Below are 21501 nucleotides of genomic sequence, written 5' to 3' on the forward strand. Positions count from 1 at the left end.
GTTGCAGACTTACGTGTAACTCCTACTAAGAAAAAGGAGCTTATCCTACGTGAATTTACCATGATTGGTGGGTTTCTAAAAATGAAGGCAGGTTTCTTTAAATTTCACTGTGAAATGACAGTGCTCTTATAACTGCTGCTAATTTACAGTTCTACAAGTGTGAAACATGAAAAAAAAAGACTTTAAAAAGGGGGGAACTACTTGGGCTTAGGGGGTGGACCGCGACAGTTACTAAATGCGTGCAATAATTTTGATGGTATCAGATTAAAAAATAGACTTCAGACTATAGTGCTTCTGTGCTGACTCTCTGACGAACACACACACACCTTTTTTTTTTTAGAAAGTGCACATGAAATTGCAGAAGAAGCCATCCTCATGCAAAATTCAAGTTGTCCAATCATAAACGACCAGGTCCTCGGACGCTGATTGGTCTGACGCCACCGTCACATGTCATCGTTACGTGTATTCACAGAGACGTCTACGCTTCTTCTCGGTTCTTTCTACTTTTCATCAGAGGGGGCTTACGTACCGGCAAAAAAAAAACTGCGCTTAGTAATGAACGCCGTGACATAAACGAAGCTCAGGAACTATCCAAGTCAAACACAAAAGCTCCTCAACCGAGCAATTCACAATGGTTTTAGAAACGATAGCAAAAATAATAAAAGTCCAGCTTCCAGCCTACCTCAAGAGGCTACCGCTGCCGGAGACCATCGGCGGATTTGCGAGGTTAACAGGTAATTGGCAGCTGCTGTGTTGAACTTCAGACAGTCCTGGGGTGATGAGTAGTAAACTCGTGGGAGACAAGAGTTTTTTTACTCCAGCTAGCTGCTTCTTGAAACGCTGCTTTTGTAGTGTCGTGAAGAGCAGTCCTACAAAAACAGGCATTATGTCCCAGAGTGCTTCTTTGAGTCATGAAACAGCTAAGCGTAAATCTTTTGTGCTTGTCTGTGTATGTGTCAAAGACAAAGTAATGACCTTAAGGTCGTGCTTGTTGGTTGTTTGCGTCTGTTTGAATGTTCAAACACTCGTGATAATAACCACGAATTCGTTATAAGTTATAACTTTACAAACATTGTCTTTTTGTAAGTGAAGTCCTGTGAATGGTGTGATGCTAATTGCTAATTACCTGCATATGGCTTGTGTAAAAACGATTTTTCTTAATTATCCTGCTCATTCGACAACTGGCCAAACTGTACTTTTGTGAAAAGCAAGTTTTAAACACATTTGTTTTATTTTGCACCATATGATCATCTGGTGGCGCTCCTGCAGAAGTTTTTTAATTATTTTGAATAAATCATACAAATGCGTCTGTAGTGAGACTCTCTCGGGGCCCGTTTTGCATACTAACCTACCTGTGGTCCCAGCTGCGCTGACTCTTTCAGACTGTTCTGTGAACTCTTAACATCACACTTAGTATCTGCTGAACCAGTTTAACTGAGAACCGAAATGCTGAACTTTGGCAAGTCTTGCGCAGTTTAAATATAGGAACGGAAGAAGTAAACCAGGGCTTCATAAAGTCAATTCAAAACTTGATCTTTTGAGCCAGCATAGATCATTGAAAAGTGTTGGATTTGTGGATGAGGACGTATAAAGCAAGGCATGTGTAGTTATAATACTTCTGAGTCTGCCTGAAGGAAGCATGTGCAGTTGATACTCTTTGTAGAATCATGATAGCTTGACCACAACACAATGAAAGGCACACACAGTGTCACATGCACCCTTTGGTAATGGCATTTACATCACTAGCTAACCCTTGTGGAGAAAGTAAAACATTAATATAATGCCCATCTGAGAAGGCCTTCAACCAAAAACAACACTCTTCTTTTGGGAGATGGCGTTGGTTAATGTTCACTGACAGGCTTAATATTAGTGGTTTTAAGTTAAATAATAATAATAAATTTTATTTATGAGCGCCTTTCAAGTCACCCAAGGACACTTTACAATAGGATAAAACACTTAGTAAAACAATGGCAGAATAAGAACAATAAAATAAAAGCACAAGATAAAATGAACAAACAGTGGATTCACAGTGAATATGCAGATTTGAACAGATGAGTTTTGAGTTGATTTAAACTGGGGGAGAGAACCAATATTTCTTATTTCTGGGGGCAGAGAGTTCCACAGCCTGGGAGCAGAGCAGCTGAAAGCTCTGCTTCCCATGGTGGTGAGGCGGAAGGAAGGTACAGTAAGCTGGATAGAAGAAGAAGAACGAAGTGAACGGGCAGAACAGGTGGTGGTTAACAGGTCAGAAAGGTAAGGAGGAGTGAGGTTATGAATAGCCTTGAAGGTGAGCAGAAGAAGTTCGAAAATTATCCGGAATTTCACAGGGAGCCAGTGAAGTTCCTGAAGAACAGGGGTGATGTGCTGGTAGGAGGGGGTTCTGGTGATAATGCGAGCAGCAGAGTTCTGAACCAGTTGAAGCTTATGGAGGGATTTTTGGGGGAGACCATGCAAAAGAGAATTGCAGTAGTCAATACGGGAGGTAACAAGACTATGTACAAGAATGGACGTAGACTGGGTGGAAAGAGAAGGAAGCAATCTGTTAATGTTACGTAGATGGAAGTAGGCAGAACGGGTGAGATTATTGATGTGAGATTTATAGGAAAGTGAACTGTCTAGGATGACACCAAGGCTCTTAACCTGAGGAGAAGGGAAAACTGTGGAGTTATCGATGGTGAGTGAGAAATGGTTTGCCTTCAAAAGGTTGGATTTGGTGCCAATAAGGAGGATCTCAGTTTTATCCTCATTGAGCTTTAGAAAATTAGAGGTAAACCAGGATTTTAACTCGGATAGACATTCTGTAAGGGAAGAAGGTGGGAAGGAGGAATCAGGTTTGCAAGAGAGATATAACTGGATGTCATCAGCAAAACAGTGAAACTGAAGATCAAATTTGCGGAAGATGGTACCTAGAGGGAGGATGTATATTATGAAGAGAAGAGGGCCTAAAACTGAGCCTTGGGGTACACCAGAGGTGACGGGGAATAGACGAGAGCGGAATGATCTTAGTTGAATAAACTGGGAACGGTCGAGGAGATATGATTGAAACCAGGCGAGGGGTGTGTCAGAGATGCCGAGAGAGGAAAGTCTGCTTAGAAGGACAGAGTGAGAAATGGTGTCAAAGGCTGAGCTCAGATCTAAAAGGACGAGAATGGTGAGAAGACCAGAGTCAGCTCCGATTAGAAGATCGTTAGTGACTTTAAGTAGAGCAGTTTCGGTACTGTGACATGAGCGAAAACCAGATTGAAATCTCTCGTAGATGTTATTATTAACCAGGTGTAAATGAAGTTGAGCTGCAACCACTTTTTCGAGTATCTTAGAAATGAAGGGTAGATTGGAAATCGGACGGAGGTTGTTAAAGTTGTTAGGATCTAAAGAAGGTTTTTTCAGTATAGGAGTGACTAGAGCAGTCTTCAATAAGGAGGGAACGATACCGGTGGTGAGAGAAGAGTGAATGATAGCAGAAATGAGTGGGAGTAAAGAAGAGAGGCAGGATTTCACAAGCCCCGTGGGCATGGGGTCAAGATGACATGTGGCAGGCTTTGATTTACATATTAACTCGGAAATATCAGATAAATCAGGAAGATGAAAAGTGGAAAACGGCTCAAAAAGGAGAAAAGGTTCTGGAGAGGGCGTAGACACAACATTTGATCTGAGTTGCTGGTGGATGTTATTGATTTTCGTAGTCCAGAACAGCATCAAGGAGTTGCAGGTTTCAGAGGAATAGAAGTGCGGTGGTAAAGCGTTGGGGGGTTGAATTAGTTTGTTAAGAACTGAAAACAGAGTCCTTGCATTACCCTCATAAGAACTGATAATACCAGAGTAGAAGCTTTGTTTGGCCTTGTTGATGGAGTCTTTATACTGAAGTACGTGGTATTTATAGATTTCTGAATCAACAGTTAAACCAGATTTCTTATATTTACGCTCTAGCTGCCGAGCTTTGGCCTTCGGAGGTCAGAGGTAAACCAGGGAGCAGAGCGAGCGAAGGAAACAGAGTGGGTTTTTACAGGAGCCAGAGAATCAAGGACAGTGCGTAGACAATTATTATAATATAACAACAAATCATCAGGAGTAGAATAGAAGTCCGGAATCTGAACATTGTCCAAACTGGTAGTGAGAATGTCCATATCAATGTTCTTGATGTTGCGGAACGAGATGAGACTGGTTGGCTTGGTGGAAGAGCAGCAGAGAGTGAGGTTAAATGAAAGGAGGAAGTGGTCAGTTATGGGGATTTCAGTAGCAGAAAGATTCGAGGGAGTAAGACCAGAACAGCAGACCAAGTCCAGGGTGTGTCCTTTAGAGTGAGTGGGAAAGTCGATAAATTGTTTAAATTCAGAGCCTTCGAGACAGGAGGAAAAGTCTCTGGTGAGCAGAAGGTCATTATTGTCCATGTGAATGTTGAAATCTCCCACCAAGATCACATTTGGGGAGAGAGATGAAAGATGGGTTAGTAGATTAGCAAAGTCACTGAGGAAGACAGGGTTAGGTTTGGGGGGGTGGTATACAGTAGCTATGATGGTGGGAATGGGTCCAGTCAGCTCACATGCAAGGACCTCTAGAGAACTAAAGGTATCAATGTTAACTGGCAGGACTTTCAAGTGCTGGCGAAAAAGGATCGCGAGACCACCCCCACGACCTGAGCAGCGGGGTTTAGAAAAGTAAACAAACCCCAGAGGAGCAGATTTGTTTAGCTGAGAAAAGTCATCAGGTTGTTGCCAGGTTTCAGTTAAGCAGAAAAAGTCAAACTTACGGTCAGATAGGAGGTCTTGGATGAGAGGTCCCTTACTTATGAGAGGTCCCTTACTTAAAGCCTAGTTATGAAGGCCCTGCTAACTGTCAGTTTGTCCTAAGCAGCAAAGTGGGTCAGTTCATATTAGATGACGGTGCATAGCCATTCTCCCACATGCAAAGACATCCCTTTTGAACTGCGTACAATTTGTTAAAAGGATTAAGGATTAGAAATGTCCCATTAGGCATCAGAATCCTTTTAACCCGCATAAGGGTATTATCAAAAGCTGGGGTCTGACACAGTGCTAATAGTGAAATTACACAGCTGTCTTTAATCCCGACTGTGTCTTCACCATGTATGGTGGAGCATAAGGCGGGTTTTCCCAGAGCACTTTTAAGGTCTCGGTGTGGCATTTCCCCTGGTAGCTGTTGGTGTGATATGACACTCGAGTTGGATCGAGTGTAATAATACATTAGTAATGCAGATCAGACACAAGCTATACAAGAAATGTGGACCCGAGAATCTGCCTGCTTCCAAAATTCAGTTGATCCACATTTTTAGCGTACATAAATCACTAAGATGTCTCTTATGCATTATTTATGCAAAATTATCCTTATAACTCCATACTGGTACTCAGGTTGTTGCACTCTGCTTATCGTATTTTTTTATTACTTGTTATTCTTTTTTTTGTTAAAAAAACAAAACTATTTATTTATTACTTTTTAAAAACATTTCTGTTTGTTTGTTTTTTCATTATTCTGTCTCTTTTCACTCCGGGACCGTGTGTACATAATTTCGTTCCACCTCATGTTAACATGTGATGCAAATGACAAAGCTCCTTGAATAAATTGCATATATGAGGCTTGACTGGCTCACTAATGAGTTCATCAGAATGAGGAAGAGTGTACGGAAATGCACACATCACTGTTGAAGATATGTTTTTGTCACACTTGACAGTGCGAAATTTAGTTGAGGTCAGTTGATTTATATAGCCCCAAATCACAATAATAGTATAATTGTGTATTATGTCGTAAAGACCCCATAATGAAAGAAAGAAACCCAAACAATCACCCCTCCCCTCTCCACGAGCAAGCACTTGGTGATGGTGGGAAGGAAAAACTCTCTTAACAGGAAGAAACCCCCAGCAGAACCAGAGACACACTTGAAACGGTAGTGATAGAGTAAAAACGTTTCTTATGTATACATTGCATATGAGTGCCAGTACTGGATCATCAACATATATGACACATTTCCTGTCAGTTGGTTTCATCTCTAATCTGAATAGCCAGTAGTAAATGCCAGTTTTAGGACCATAGAATCCAGTTCAACATTGTATGCTTGTGTTTTTCTTCTTTAGCTAATGTGTGTATGTTGTTTATGCTGTAATATCTACAGTGTCTGAGTGGCTCCGGTTGCTTCCTCTTCTGGGCATCTTGGCTTTGCTCGGCTATCTCACCATTCGCCCCTTTCTGCCTAAGAAGAAGAAGCAGAGGGACAGCCTGATCAATCTGAAGATCCAGAAAGAGAACCCAAAAGTGGTCAATGAGATAGACATTGAGGACCTGAACAGCGCAAATGTGTGTTACTGTCGCTGCTGGCGCTCCAAAACTGTAAGTCTGTTAGTATTTTCTGAAGTACACTGTTAGTAAACCTAAATATTGTTCACACAGACTGCAGGATACATTTCTGTGTTATCCACATTATTATCATTATTATTATTATTATTTTTATAGCTTGTGATTTATTGATAAACCCCTCTAGTTAAGCTGGGACAAGTGTTTGGGCATTTTACTTCTTGCTGATCAGTTAATATTGTTTCCTGTTTTAGTTTCCTGTATGCGACAAGTCACACTTAAAGCACAACGAGCTGACTGGAGACAACGTGGGACCGCTCATACTTAAAAAGAAGATACTATAATCGACCACTGATCAGATTTTTTTTCTCTAAACAGTTTTTCTTGCTCTTGTCTTGGTGTTATATTTACTTAAAAATAGAAACCACACTCTGTTTGAAAGCTACATTTTGGATACTTTAATGATAGTTTGCAATAAGGGAAGTTTTTAAAAAATAAAAAAGAGTAACTTCATTTTTGTGTGGACCTTTTTGTTCATTGTTCACGTTTGTTGTTTAACAGAGGAGCAGTTTTATTTGACTGGGACCACTTTGAGGGGGAAACTTGAAACATAACTGCATGATTGCAGTGACTTTATGATGCATTTACAGGGCTCTAGACTAACTTTTTGCCATGGGCGTACCGGTACGCCTAACTTTAAAAAGTTAGGCATACCGGCACAAAAGTTAGGCGCACACAAATTTTATAATAATTTATATAATATAATGTGTTTTTCTGGATACACTGTGCTTTTTCAGCATTCAAAGATTGATGACACCGTGTCAGAGCACTGGCTATGAATTTCAGAAGGATCAGGCCTTAACTTAACAGAAAAGTTAGCAATAGTTCTTTTCCTATTACAGCTACATCCACTTCTGTCGTGCCTAGGCTGCTCACTAGGGCTAGGTATCATCACTGATTTCTATAATCCATTCGATTCCGGTTTTCAAAGTCCCGATTCGATTCAGCTTAGCCTCAGACAGTCAGAAATATTATAATTCTGATCATTTATCAGTACTGACTTCATCAGAATTGTGAACATCACAGCAGATGCCTTTGTGTGAAAGTAACTGAGAATAAAACACAGAAAAACATGAAAGATTTTCCTGGTCTGGCTTTTTATAGCAGATAACCTTAAAAATATTCTACAATGTTGCATATAAAGTTTAAATTTCTTCAGTATTGAACAACAGAAAAAATAGGCTTTCTTGTCCGAGGTCATTTAAGTGAAAAAAAGAAAAGAAAAAGACAGCAGCCGACAGCGCTGTAAACAACGGTAGACTGGTGGGTAATACGCGAATGAATAATACAGAAAACAGAGATTGGAGACGGGAAACTGTTCTTGAAGTACAGAGAGAGATAGAGAGAGAGCTAGCTGTGCATGGAGTGTGATTTTAATTGTCGTGGAAGCAAAACAGCAAAATTCATGACGACATTGATCAAATGTGAAGCGCAGTTTGCTGCTTCTTTTGCTGCTGGCTCGGTGACTTTTGGTTGGAGAGAGACAAAACCTGCAGCTCAGAATCAGCGCAAAAAGACGTAATCACAGCGCGGACCGGACGCATCAGAATCGCTAAGCTCCGACAACGTGTCCGTCTACGGGCCGTCGGGTGAGAAAGCCGAGAAAGACAAAGTTGATTCTGATGCGTCGGTTCCGCTCTGTGTTTAGTCTTTGTGTGGAATCCGTGTACCTGCTCTCATTTGCTGTTTGGTTGTTGTTGAAATGGTTTTGTGAGCTTTAATCTGAGAATCTGGCGTTTCTGGCAAAACACAGTTATATTTAAAAGTCGATTCAGGATTTAATGAATTAATATCGCTTTATTCAAGCTACTCACCTCCCACTTCCACCTGCACTTTCAACTGGACCACGGCCAATCAGAGAGGTCCCGCCCCTTACTATCTCTGATTGGTTTAGTCCACGATAGGGGCAAAATGTGTGTCTGTTGTTGACCACAGGGAAGATTGCAGATTTTTTTATTTTTTTTTCGCTACCCGAACAGTTGGTCGCACAGGTGCAACCAAATATTTTTTTTTTAGTCGCACCACTGAAAAATTTGGTCGCACTCTAGAGCCCTGATTTATCTAATGTGAGGCCATCAGGCGAGAGGTTTTGCAGATAAATGTCTGTTTAAATGGAGTCCTCAAAACTAGTCTGACCTTCCTTCATTTTGGATGATATTGGACAGCTTTTTTTTCCTTCTCCTTTTTCTTTAATTCCTTTATTTTGTTTGCTTCAGATATGTGTGCCAAATACTAACATTTCCATACTTAATGTATGTGACATATTTTAAGTTATTGTGTGTATGGGAAGCTACTTATTCTTTAAATCTGTTCTACCCATAGCCTTTAAATGTTGAGTTTTACATTTTGCATTCAGTTCTGTTGCCTTAAGACATTTCAAACCACATCAAAGTAATTTCAAGATAAATCGTGTTTCACTAAACTTTCAAGGTTTGAAAATGTCTGTATGAAGTTGTCTTGGAAAATGTTCTTCATTAATGACTATCAATAATAAATCTGCATTTTGTTTGTTTTTTACAGTATAACTGTTCGTGAGTTTTGCAAGATAACGGTGTGAATTTATTCATGTTAGATGTAGAAATAAAGAGAATTTTGGCATCTTTAATGTTTGTTAAATTAATGAGATGTGTCATGTTGTCTGCATGTCACCTTTGGAAATAAAAGGTCTGCAAGGTTGTACTTAGAGAATGCTATTTTTTTTTTTTAAGTCAGTTTTTCAGGCAATGGTGGTAACGGAACGGAGCTACAATACAAGAGTGTGTGACTTTTCAGAGGTAGACTTCATGCCAATCCAACAAACATTGACCTGTTAGTATTCAGAACAAGTCTTTTTATTGGCACTGGAAGGTTGAAGTTACCATAGTCATTTGTGTGCCATAAAAATCTTTAAAAAATAATGTGGAAAAACCATCTGATTCACTAGACAACTTATAATTTTGGCCTTTTGGAAGCATAAATGTTGTTGGATCACCATTGATCTTCTCATATCATGAATGTCTACTAATTTTACAGCAGTCTATCTAATAGAGGCATTTGTTCCTGGCCCACACTGATGGCCTTACCCACAGACCCTCACTAGAAGCGCACCGCTAGTGTGACCAGAAAGGAAACTGCTCACACAACACTTTTGAATAATTTAAGCTTTTACTGCAGCAATGTTAAAGATGGGCAATAAATTTACTTTTACATAGTATTTGGGTAAAATGAAAACAATTCTGGAAAAAAAAAAAAATCATAAATAGCTGCTATTACGAAATCTTTTAAGTGAGGTCATATAAATTAAAACAAAAGACATTTCATGTTACACCAGATACATTCTGCAATTAAAAAAAAACTAAGAATACTGAAAAATCTATATTTCTTCTTCAATTATAAAATGTTGGATTCATACAGTTTTGCAAATATGGACATGATTACACTGGCTGACATTTAGCAGCATCGTACTTAAACTAAAATATTATCAATTACACGAATCCTTCCCTGACTCTTTGCAAACTACGCAACTGATCTCACCATACTGACAGAGCTAATATGCATACACAAATCAAAGTAAAACACAGCATGAAGATGTAGGATGCCTAAAACGTACATGTGGTTTTACAGTGTAGTCTACTCATAGCAATAAAAATTGCTTATCAACAACATCCCAAAATGTTCTCTGTCCCCCACGAAGAAAGCTGCTTTACTTTGACCTTTCAAGTCAAAGTAAAGCAGCTTTCTTACTGGTAATCTAATCAAGAACAGTGGAAAAATTCTGGATTTAGTGAATATGACAAGATCCTTTTAAAAGTATAAACCATTTCTATACCTTGAAAACAATATGATTTTTTTTCCAGACAGTGCAATGTGGGTCATTTGTTTGCAGTGTTAGGCCTGGAAATCACCAGATGCTATAAATACAAAATGATTCACGTGTTCCTGCAGGACTGCGAACACAGAGAGCTGAACAACAGAGACACAGCGAGGGCCACTCGGTGGCCAAAGAGAAGTTCAAATATCTGAGGTGTGAGGAGTTTCTTTAATTCTCCTCTCTCACTTGACATCAGAGTGTACTTTCATAGGTGACGGGAGTTTCATTGTCATCTTGATCTCCTGCTGCAGTGCCTAAGAAAGAGGAAGAAGAGACAGGGAGGAAAAAAATAATAAGCCTGAGAAAATGAAAGATTTAAAAAAATGAAACTAGCTGCACTTTTTGCACTGTGAATAAATGTATTTACATGAACACAATACCACTGTTGTGTGCCTGTAAAAAATCGTGAAGCTGCTGAATGACACAGTGGCCCAAGCTATGCAAATCTTTATGTCATAAGGGTGTAGCAGGAAATATATTAGAAAAGGAAAGGATACTCACTACTCAAACACACCTAGTTAGGTTAGCAAAGGTTGCTGAGCCGAGCTTGAATTTTCAAAAGAAAGACTTTACATACCTAGGAAGAAAGCTGATAAACTGGGTTTGACTCGCTCACCACTGACTGGGTTCTCTGGCTTTTGCAGCAGGCGAGGTCCACACAGCCCTATGATAAGTGCACCTACAGGGGCTGTGAGAAGGATGCCGAGCACAGCCACAGTCAGCACGTCCATGCCGTATTTCTGCAGCTGCTTGTCATCCTTTGTCCTCGCCATGTCCAAAGCTGTGGATCCTATAGCTGCCTGACAGAGACAAGCCAAGATGTGGCACAACCCCACAGACTTCAAAGACATTTAATGCATATGCTTTTCATTCGAAGGTTTGCTAAGGAGACATACCTGCACTGTTGCTTTAGGCATCCATGCTAGGGCTATGAACACTTTTTCCTTCATGCTAAAGCCCGCAAACAACACACAGACGAAGGTGAACCCCACTCTAACCAGCAGACCAATGAGGAGAGAGGCTATACCCAGACCTAGAGACATGTAGAGACAAAAGTCATACAAGGACAACAATATTATATGTACACTATATAAATCCCCCCCCAAAATAACTGCAAGAAAATTATGTGCAGTGTCATTTCAGCTGCACTGACTCATGCAAAACAAACATGTCATAAGTTATTTAGTAAACTGCTATAGCTGTAAAGTGCTAACAAAGACAGAGGGATTAGTATTTACAGGACAGGAAGAAGCATCACATCTCTCACATTGCCTCTTTTTTTGGGTTATGCAAATATATTTTCATACACAGAGTAATATTTGAATTTTTCACAGTGATAACAGCCATCTCGCTGTGGGTTATTTTGAAGGCTGTTTGTGTGTGTTTATCTCACCAACTGTGTGTCCCTCCAACTCAGAGACTCGAATCTCAGCTCCTATCAGTCCAAAGAGAAGAGGCTGAAACACATCCCACGCCCACCCTATCACGTCTTCCACACGTGCCTAAGGACAAAGAATGCAGGACATGTTCACTGTTCACATTTAATTACAAATATATAACAACCAAGTGGTTTAAGAGAAATTAAGTCTAAGGTTTTGGACAGTTAGCCTCGTTCAAATTCACCTCCAAAGTCAGAAAACTGCAAACAGACGTACTGATGTACTGTAGTTATTAGATGCATTATTTTCACCTTTTCTGTCCCCCAGCCGAGGCCAGCCAGGAATGCCAGCACCAAGGTGCATAGGCCTCCGGAGCCAGGAAAGCCTGCCACACCGCTGCCAAACACAGCAAAAACAGACAGACCCAGCACCAAGAAGGAACGCTTCATCACCAAGTGTTTCTAGAAGAAATAGTTAACATTAACAGTAGGTTTCTAGATAGCGAAAAGGATTACAATATGCATTATTTAACAAATAATAGCTCTAAGGTCTATAAGAAATCATTTGCAAAGAAGCTAGGACGTGTTGGTTCACAGCACTTTCACTTTTGATGAAGAAATAAATCCAATATGTAATCTAAAGCTACATAGTATCGAGGTTTTTAAACAACACATGCTGCCATTGAGACGACAGTAAGAGTCTTTGGGCTAAACTGGCCTGCTTAGTCCAAATCTGTCCCCAGTAAAAACATGTGGCACATTCTGATGTAAAAAGGGCAAAATGAGCACATTAAAAATAAAACCTTTCACATCTGATACTTTTTCAGTTCACTTTTTCAGTTAACAGGGTTAAAATCTGCAGTTTTATTCTTATTATGTTTCCTATTTACACACTACCCCAAACTTTTTTATGGAAAAAGGGTTATACTTTTGTGGAGATATCATTTGAATTTCAGGAGCGGGACCACTCCTCCTTCACGCCCCCTCTGGCCTCAGGCTATAAAAGCCCCCCTTCTCCAATACCCGCTGTTCTCATTTTCATGCTCCACCCTGCCCCCCTTTTTTCTTTACTCTCTTCTCCTGTCCTCTCCTCTCTTCCTTTCCTCCCTTTATTTCTCATTAGTACAGGGGGTTCTGCCTGGCCCGAGAGCCGTCGCCAGTCCCCTTCAAGGCCTTCCCCAAACCGCAGCACTAATCACACTCCCTCATCCCTCATTGCTCATCGTTACCAAGGGAGTGGTCCCTGCTAGTGAATTATCCATACAAGCTTTTCCTGGCTGTTACTTTACTGATGTGCTCATAGGCTATGGTGTCAGTTATGAGTGATGAGACAACAGTAAAACAGGCTCTTGTCATCTTGACTGGTGTACCTGGTCAACACTAGGGAAGTACTGGATGAGAAAACCAAGAAGAATCCCAGCAACCATCCCTCCTGCCACCTCCAGCACCCCCCTGAGGAGGTTGTACCAAGTTGAACCTAGAAGAATCAATCAAAACAAACATTTGTGAAATTGTGAATTTCTAAAATATTTTAATTTGCCAGTTCAGAAACAAGTCTCTCTAACTAATGCAGCTTAATACAGAAGCCAGCAAACACTCAAAGTATATACTTTACACTTTCTTACACTTTATTTAGTGTAAGGAAGGCTTAACATGTTGGACATTTTGGCATCTACAGTTTGAGTGCTGTTAAATTAGAAAGAGTGTTGCAGCAATACAAAGGTAACCCTGTAAAAATTTCAGATTCTGCCATATATAATGAACTGGTGCCAGAACTCTGTATTAAGAGTAATCACCACGCTCACACCCTCTGGTGACATCTTTACAAACTACAGCAAAAAGTTATTTTCTTCTATGCGTTTCTCTTCGGGAGATAAGGTGCTGTTGTGTGTCAAAAGCAAAACAAAGCAATAAATCCATCAATTCTTGTTTTCCTCTCACGGCTCCACACATGTAAACGCACAGAGCAGAGATTACCTGTGGCAAAGGCCATGCCCAAGCATGTTGTGAATCCTGTGATCGCAAGAATGTCATCAAAGCTGCCTGCAGCCATCAGCAGGGTGGGGATGCCCTTCTCTACACCGTAACCGTCCTTCTGCAGCAGGAGCATGGAGGGAACCACCACTGCTGGAGACACAGCTCCTAGCACGAAGCTGCAACGTGGAGAAGATAGAGGGTTCATTCATTCACTGATAAATGAAAAACTCCTGGGCAAGCTTTACAAACATTTGGTAAGAATTTATTATACCATAGTTAATAAATGGTAAATGAGTTTTTAAGCAAACAAATAGTTATTGTATTGTGAAGAAGATGACATTATAATAGATTGTTAATGATTAGCAGACAAAAAACAATTTAAAACTTGCCTGTATGTCATTAGTTTGTGTAATAATTAATTATTTTAAGAAACATATTCTGTTCTTGTATCAATGCTCATAAAATGCATTTAAACCACACGATGATACTAAACATGTTATATAATATAATATTTGATCATGATAATCAGACATTACTTTACTTTTATAGTAATTGTGTTACTGTTCAATTGAGAAACATATTGCCTAACATTTATTTAGCTATACATTTACCATTTAACAATGTTTATTATGACGTCTTACCATTTGGGTAGAAGCAAAAGGAAAAGTTTGAGCTGACTAATGTAAAGTGGAATTAGTAGAAAAAGATTTCTGTGGTTATGAACAGCTAACAGGGCCTTCTTTCTACTAAGTCATCCATTAACCACAACATGCAACACAAGAAGAACAAGCTATCTAGATGTAAAACCAGAGCTTCTTGTTTTTTTACAAATACTAATGCTCCACTTAATACCCTCAATGCTGATGAAGCAGATATGCATCTTATTTAAATTTCAGTTTTTGTGCTGTTCTTCATGTAAACATGTTCCTTATAACTGCAGTGGTTTTTTTTGTTTGTTTGTTTTTTGCAGTGTTAGGTTTAATTTATCACAAAGTAAGATTTGACCTTCACTCAGCTCTCTAATGTCTCATGGACCCAGAGAGCTAAGTGGTCACATAATCCAAATATGAATATAACACAAAGTTAAGTTGCAGGTAAAATCCAGACAAAAACAGGACAAAGTCTGGTTGCATTGGGCCCTAGTCACACAGGCCTTGAGACCAATCAAGGACTTCCTAGCAGCTACCAGTCGCTGGGATTAAAATGTCTATTCCCTGACCAAGAAGATTTAAAAGTTGTGCCTTTTGAAATGTGTTGGTCTCAGTAGCAATGGACAATCATCCTCCCTTTCTGGTTTGTTTCAGGCTTTTTTTAATGTTTCACTACCACTTGGCAAGTAGTTTGCAGCAATGTCAACATCTTTCATGCCAGTTACAGGTAGCCATGTCAATCTGCTAGCGATAACAGCAATTTCTGGGGCAGCACCTTCTTTGCGACCGATTTCACCCAGCGAGTCACCAAATACAAATTTTGTGTTTGTGACACACCTGGGGATCACGAATGAAACAGTAATTTTAAAGTATGTGTATAGATTTGCCATAGACATTAATCAATGGTGATTTTGGTTATGAAGTTGAAAAATAAGAGCTGGGTACAGAGCAAGTGAGAGTAGTGTTGTATTTACCCAAGGATAAAGCCCCACACCCAGGGCAAGCCCATGAGGAAGTGAGAGATCACAGCTACGGTGCAAGCCTCTATCAAGCACGGCCCAGCTGCCACACGTATACACACAGCTTTTAGTTTCCTTAGAGCCTGATAACAGACACACACATCAAACAAGTTATTAGGTTCTGCACATCACTACAAAAAGCTTTAACAAGCATATTTAGTAGTACTGAATGATGAGGTAAATAACTGACTAAAACATGAACAGATTCTTCCTGTCATTTCTTAACCTCCGAGGACCTGGCATCCACATATGTGGACATCACATTTTGGGTTCTCTAGACCAAAATACTAAATTTTGCTGTACAAGGGCCTGATATCCACTTACGAGGACATTATACTACCACCGTTTTATCGAAATTTAAAGCGAATGTCCTCATATGTGGATCTCATTTTTCTCAGAAACAAAAATTAGGTAAAAAAAAAATAATAAACCTTGCTATTCTTTGTTTTTACGTTCATCAGGTCCCAATCAGCCCAAATGGCAAAGAGAAATTAAAAATGCATGCCATGAAAGAGTTTGGGTCTTAGAAGGTTTAATTAACTCTTCTTTTAACTACTTTAACCACTTCAACCAATGACATAGCTATCAGTGAGAATTTGCACCAGTATAACAATGGCATGTGAAAAGAGATGAGGTTAACATATAACTACTGTATTTCTACCTCTCAATGCCGATGTTAAGCTTGTATAGTATCTAGCATACCGTGGGATCCAACCCTAGACCAGCTCTGGCCAGAATGACAGCCAGAGCAATGTTCCTGAGAGATGCAGACCATTTGAAGTCAATGTACACCCCATCTGTAACAACTGGAATGTTCCTCAGCAGGAAGCCCATGAGCAGCATACCTGAAGCAAAGCACAAGTGAGGGTGAGAAAGAGGAAAGCTGATCCTTATTACCATGAAGGTTTGTTTATTCTTTGAAGCTTTCTTTCATGTTGCTACAGAGAAATAAAAACACAAGGTTGCTTTTTGAACACAGGGTGTTAGAATCAGATACTCTGCAAACTGTAAATGTTGAAACCCTAACACCAGAGGTTTCAACAATCCACAACCTCTTCTAAAACTTCTTGACTCGGATAATTGTTCGAGTCAAATAATGCAACATTAGTATTAATTAATTACATTTTCTTTATGAACCAATACAACATAGATAACAATGACGCTATCTAAAAAAGCAGTAGAAAGGTTAGATTTCGGATCTACAGAGAAAGTCTTATGCTATAATAAGTGGGAAAAAAAACATATGATGCACATATTCTAATGGGTTGCCAGACAAATATTCTACCATGGAAGCTAAGCACCATCCTCTAAATTTTATAACAGCATTCTAGTTAGTGGTTTATTGAAAGACTAGACAAACCAGAAACCTCAAAAATTAACACCTAACTGTTAAGCAAAGCTCCTTTTTGAAGACTTACTGAAAATGAAAATGAAAAAAAAATGAACGAGATATTTAGAGATGCAAACTTCTACCCCTCCCTATAATGTTATCAACTAAACAAGGAATGGTTACAGTTTCCTTGATATTTATCAAGGAAATTGATCAAATGAGAGAGTCACATCACATCATGACAATGCACAGTGCAAATAACACTTCTGATGATCGGCACGTTTTCACCCCCTGAAAACTAGCAGCACAATTGACATATCTTTTCAAGCCAAAGGTGCCACAATAATTTTTGCTGTGTAAAAATACAACAAAGAGATGCAAAACACAAAAAAATCCAGAACATCAACGGATAACATGATTTTTAACTTTTCACATGGATAAACTTACAGTAACTTGACAAGCTCAAGCCAATTAAAAGTTTCTCAAAGAAATTCAACCTTAGTCCTAGATGATGTAGAACAGGGCTGGGGAACTCCAGGCCTCAAGGACCAGTGTCCTGCAGGTTTTAGATATCAACCTGGGTCAACACACTTAAATCAATGACTAGTTCATTACCAGGCCTCTGGAGAACTTCAAGACATGCTGAGGAGGTAATTTAGCCATGTAAATCAGCTGTGTTGGATGAAGGACACATCTAAAACCTGTGGGACACCAGCCCTTGAGGCCTGGAGTTCCCCACCCCTGATGTAGAACATACGTACGTTACGTATAATAAGAAGTATTCAGTTTTCAATTTAAGGATAAAGGTTTTTTTTTTCTAAACACGCAGAAATATATACTGTCACCTGACTTCCCTCTCACCCACAGCAGGGATCATCACTCATCAGTTGACCTCACTGTTGCCAACATACAAACAACGACAAAGCTTTAACACTTTAACACAGGACTTTTTTTCAAAAAGCTTTTAGATAAAAAATATACAGACAGCACTGCAGCACTACTAGGTCTTACTCCCCAGCAAGAGCTCAGTTCAGAGAGTGAAGCAAACCTCTTTTTGTATAGTTCAGTGAGCTGCAGGATGAGTTGCCCAGATTGAGGATGAGCACCATGTGAGATAAGAACATGAAGTTATTCCAGGAACAGCCATACTTCCACCGTGCATTGCATAATCATGTATGAGTGTCCTTGGAAATGCGGTTTTTAGAAACTTTACCTGCATGCTGACATAACTGCAAACAGTTTAACAAATACTGATGTCTATCATGCACAAAAAAGACAAATAACAAGGTTAATACCCATTTGTAGGTATCACGAATCCATTAAGGCAGCCTGTTAGCAAATGCTCATGGCATGTATGCACTTTTATGTCATAAATGACACAGTGCTCCCATCATTATCAATAACTGAACCCAAACATTAAAACTGTATGTGCTTTAAAAATATGGAAGTTTAACAATCACAAATCTAACAAATAGGCATGCACCAATGTTTAAAATTACAATCTTTTTTTCAATTCAATTTTATTTGATTTATATACATTGAAATAACAACAACAGTCCTTATATTCTAAGGTAGAGACCCCAACAAGACAAAAACCTCAACAACGATAAACTCCTATGAGCAAGCATTTGGAAACAGTGGGAAGGGAAAAAACCCCTTTTAACAGGAAGAAACCAGGACCAGCGCACATGGCTGGGGTTGAGGTTTCACTTTCTTTTATGTTAACCCCTATTGTTTGAGAGAAACAAAAAACAGTGTGATAAAAAGCTTTTAGCTGCATGAGGAAGAACACCGGATGCCCTTCACGATCCAGTCCCAATGGGATTTGTGTTTGATTCTAGTTTTCAAAGTCGTTATCTTTTACTTCTTGGGCAAATCTGTACACCACTACACTATGGAGCAATGCCAATGTCAGTTAACATGGCTAATATCAGTTAGAACTATATATCACTCCAATGGATAAATCTGTGTAGATATATATGGACTAAATACTTAGATTAACATGCCAGTGTCACCATAAAAAGTCAAAGCACCAGATTTTCTGTCTTACCAAGGAGTGGTGGGAAAGGTGGAAGTTTGGGCAGACGAATGAGAGACACCAATTTTCCACCAACAACTGCACAGATGAAGAGTATTGTAATGCCAAAGAGGTTTCCTCCTGGGAGACATTCGTCCTCTGTGATTGACCAAACCACTCCAAAGAGCACAACTGCCAAAAGAACTAGAGAGAACAGGGAATTATGGGGCTGCATTTCTCAGGTAGTTCAATAACTACTGTATACTCATGATCTGCAGTTTTTACACATTCTTGGATGGAAACATACAACAAATGTGCTTTGGAGGACAAATCAGCCTCCTTTTTTACCTTTGGTAATAAGGGAGGCGAGAAAGCCTCTTGGCGGACAGGGGCAAAATCTTCGCAGCAAAGGACAACAGACCACTGGTGGATCTGTGTTGGTACCGGCGTCCACTACGGGGTTACGAGGAATAAAATAAGTGGTCTCCTCTGTTACATTTGGACTTGAGCAGCGACGTACCACCACCTGGATCTGGTTCACATTTAGGTGCTTTAAAAGAAGGATCACGACATGGAGTAGAGCAGGTCAGTGTTCACATTGCGGGTGGACAAACTGTTCTGCTAGATGACCTAGCATATTTCTAAAGGCAGCGCATAACAGATGACAAATAAATATGAAATGTGCAGATTAGTGTGCAAATTCGAATTTACTGCTCAACTCCACAACTCGTCATAACATATAGTATAATAACATAAGCATAAATGCAGCATTAACATAACTAGCTAAATAGTGGTACGTGTTTCTGGATTATATTTACTATGTCTTATTTTGCACATCTTCAGTCAGAAGGATACCAGCAGTTTTACAGAGGCATGCCATATCCTAAGTTTACAGACTGCTATACACTTGCGAATTCCTTGAACTGGTTTACAATTCTTTCTCAGAGGAAAAATTAAAAGAAAAAAAAAAAAAAACATCAATAAGGCGACGGTATTAATTTTAATGAACAATATATACAACACAGAATCATTAAACAGAACAACAGGTGCAAAAAATTATTAGCAGTAAAATACTAAACCTCCACATGGTTTGGCACAGGCAAAGGAATTCTGTCCAATAGTGGGCTGGGAGCTGGACTAGGCACTGGACTGGGTGCAGGACTCAGGCCCGGGTTTGCAGGTTTCTGCTGGGTGTCCTCCATGGCGGTTGCCTACAGTCTTTCTGGTCCACTCTTGTATCACAAGACATCAAGCTGAGGGGTGGGGTTAGCCATCAGTGGGCTGTTCTTTTACTTTTCTTTTGGCATATCCACCTCTATCCACAGGTTTCCATTCATACAATAGGTTTTTATCAGTAAGAAAAAACAAACAGTATCAGTGGTGCTGGTACAAATATTGACATAATGTGAAATGATATGGTTAAATCTCCTACATGCGCATAACTGACTAAACACATGAGTGTTTGGTGTTTAAAAGAAATGGATTTCATTACATTTCACAAATACTGCATAGTACAAGCTATAACGTGTGCAAGCAGCGATCTATCAGGCTAATACACAGGTGGACACATGGGACTGTTGAGGAGAGCTGCTGTAACCTCCACATCAGTCCCAGTCTCTCGTTCTGTGTGCTGTATGTACTACAAAAATGTGAGTGACTTGTCAACGTTTGTGTATAACACAGTGTATAACATTAATATGGTGTTTTGGTGGTTACAAGTACCACATACACAGGAACGCCAAACAGACGCTACTACAATGTTTTGAAACTTGCTTTTAGCGAGCGACAGCCGTCCTGTTAATCCAATTGTAAGCAAACCCCGCTAATCAATGCTTACAGCTACACCATATGGCATAGTAGCTAGCGTTAGCTCAAGTAGGTAGGTTACAGAGCGCGGATGCTAAAGCAAGTAGGTTAACGTGCAGCTGTCAACGGCAACAACCCGCTCGCACTGGTATCACTAAACCTAGTTTGTCAACTATCGCCAGCAAGTCTTCGAGATATAGGGGTGTATCCATGTTTCATTCACTGTAAACACGTGTATGGCCAAAGCATAGAAGAAACTTTTGGCCATACTATTCAATTGGTTTCACTAGCTGTAGTTCCATTATCAGACATGACCCACTCCTGGGTGTGCACTATTGCCAGCTACCACCGCTCCTTCCGCCACTAGCTATTTTTTCGTTTAATATGGGAGCGTTTCGCAAATATCTGTGGATTACAGCGTTTAGGCTGTGCACAATACGGTTTCATGTCCAATTGCTAAAGTCAAACAACGACCCTAATTTCTTTAAACGTTAAATTGACGGCCGAGGTTTTCTAACTTCGGTTTATACAATCAAGCTGGATTTTACTTTTCAGTCAATTGGACCAACAAGTATGGGGGCTAGTTTAATCTCCACCACCCTGACAGCTGGTTCTTGTCCGATATTTGATGTCCTACTGTCCAGTAGCTGCTTATGCCTGAGTACCTCCTACTAAAAGCTGACAGTGCACCCAACCTTTTATGCAGGTAGCTAGCGAGCGACCGCCTCTGACAAAAATTACCTATTAATTATAGAAGAAAAAAGCTCTCACCTCATATCGTAAACACCAGAGCGTGCGGGCTGTCTGTGGCAGCTTTTCTCGTAGCCCTGCAGCAGATGCACCAGCTGGTACATGAGGAATGAGGCGGATTAGTGACTGCCAAGCAAGTATGTAGCGTCCACACCGGTGCATGGAGAACTTAGGTTACTTGGAAAACTGGTTTGCTTAACATCTTGCACATAGCTTTTGTTTCACTATTATGCACAGAGTAATGCACAGTAATGGAAAACGGGAAAGGTTTAAAGTTGATTACACACTTCTGTACATTATTTATAGTTTGAATTTAGGATGACAACTATATTTGCAGCATAGGTTTCAGTTGCAAAACAAGACA

General features: G+C 39.8%; 2 protein-coding genes across 5 annotated transcripts; one reads left to right on the forward strand and one right to left on the reverse strand.

Annotated features, from left to right (window-relative positions):
- The first annotated feature begins 509 nt into the window (after positions 1-509).
- Positions 510-8965, forward strand: cisd2 (CDGSH iron sulfur domain 2). The gene is made up of 3 exons (XM_084931418.1): positions 510-734; positions 6122-6336; positions 6555-8965. Exons 1-3 carry the CDS (start codon positions 632-634, stop codon positions 6642-6644), a joined length of 408 nt encoding a protein of 135 aa, XP_084787544.1. The 5' UTR covers positions 510-631; the 3' UTR covers positions 6645-8965.
- A 422-nt stretch (positions 8966-9387) lies between these two features.
- LOC146385588 (sodium/hydrogen exchanger 9B2) lies at positions 9388-21466 on the reverse strand. Of its 4 annotated transcripts, none has more exons than XM_084931411.1 (13): positions 21159-21466; positions 19661-19834; positions 18930-19131; positions 18615-18785; positions 15937-16079; positions 15190-15317; positions 13566-13741; positions 12959-13065; positions 11901-12050; positions 11604-11712; positions 11107-11243; positions 10788-11010; positions 9388-10464 (listed from the first exon to the last, which is right to left on the reverse strand). In XM_084931411.1, the coding sequence occupies exons 2-13, from the start codon at positions 19781-19783 to the stop codon at positions 10403-10405; spliced, it is 1731 nt and encodes a 576-aa protein (XP_084787537.1). In that variant the 5' UTR covers positions 19784-19834; positions 21159-21466; the 3' UTR covers positions 9388-10402. The 4 variants fall into 4 exon arrangements, with proteins under 4 accessions (XP_084787537.1, XP_084787536.1, XP_084787538.1 ...); XM_084931410.1 differs by having other exon boundaries at positions 9389-10464; positions 19661-19896; XM_084931412.1 differs by having other exon boundaries at positions 9407-10464; positions 10827-11010; positions 19661-19896.
- Between the last annotated feature and the right edge of the window lie 35 nt (positions 21467-21501).

This window comes from Perissodus microlepis, chromosome 6, assembly GCF_051167445.1.
Source record: "Perissodus microlepis isolate ML-2025 ecotype Zambia chromosome 6, ASM5116744v1, whole genome shotgun sequence".
In the NCBI taxonomy this organism is placed as follows: Eukaryota; Metazoa; Chordata; class Actinopteri; order Cichliformes; family Cichlidae; genus Perissodus; species Perissodus microlepis.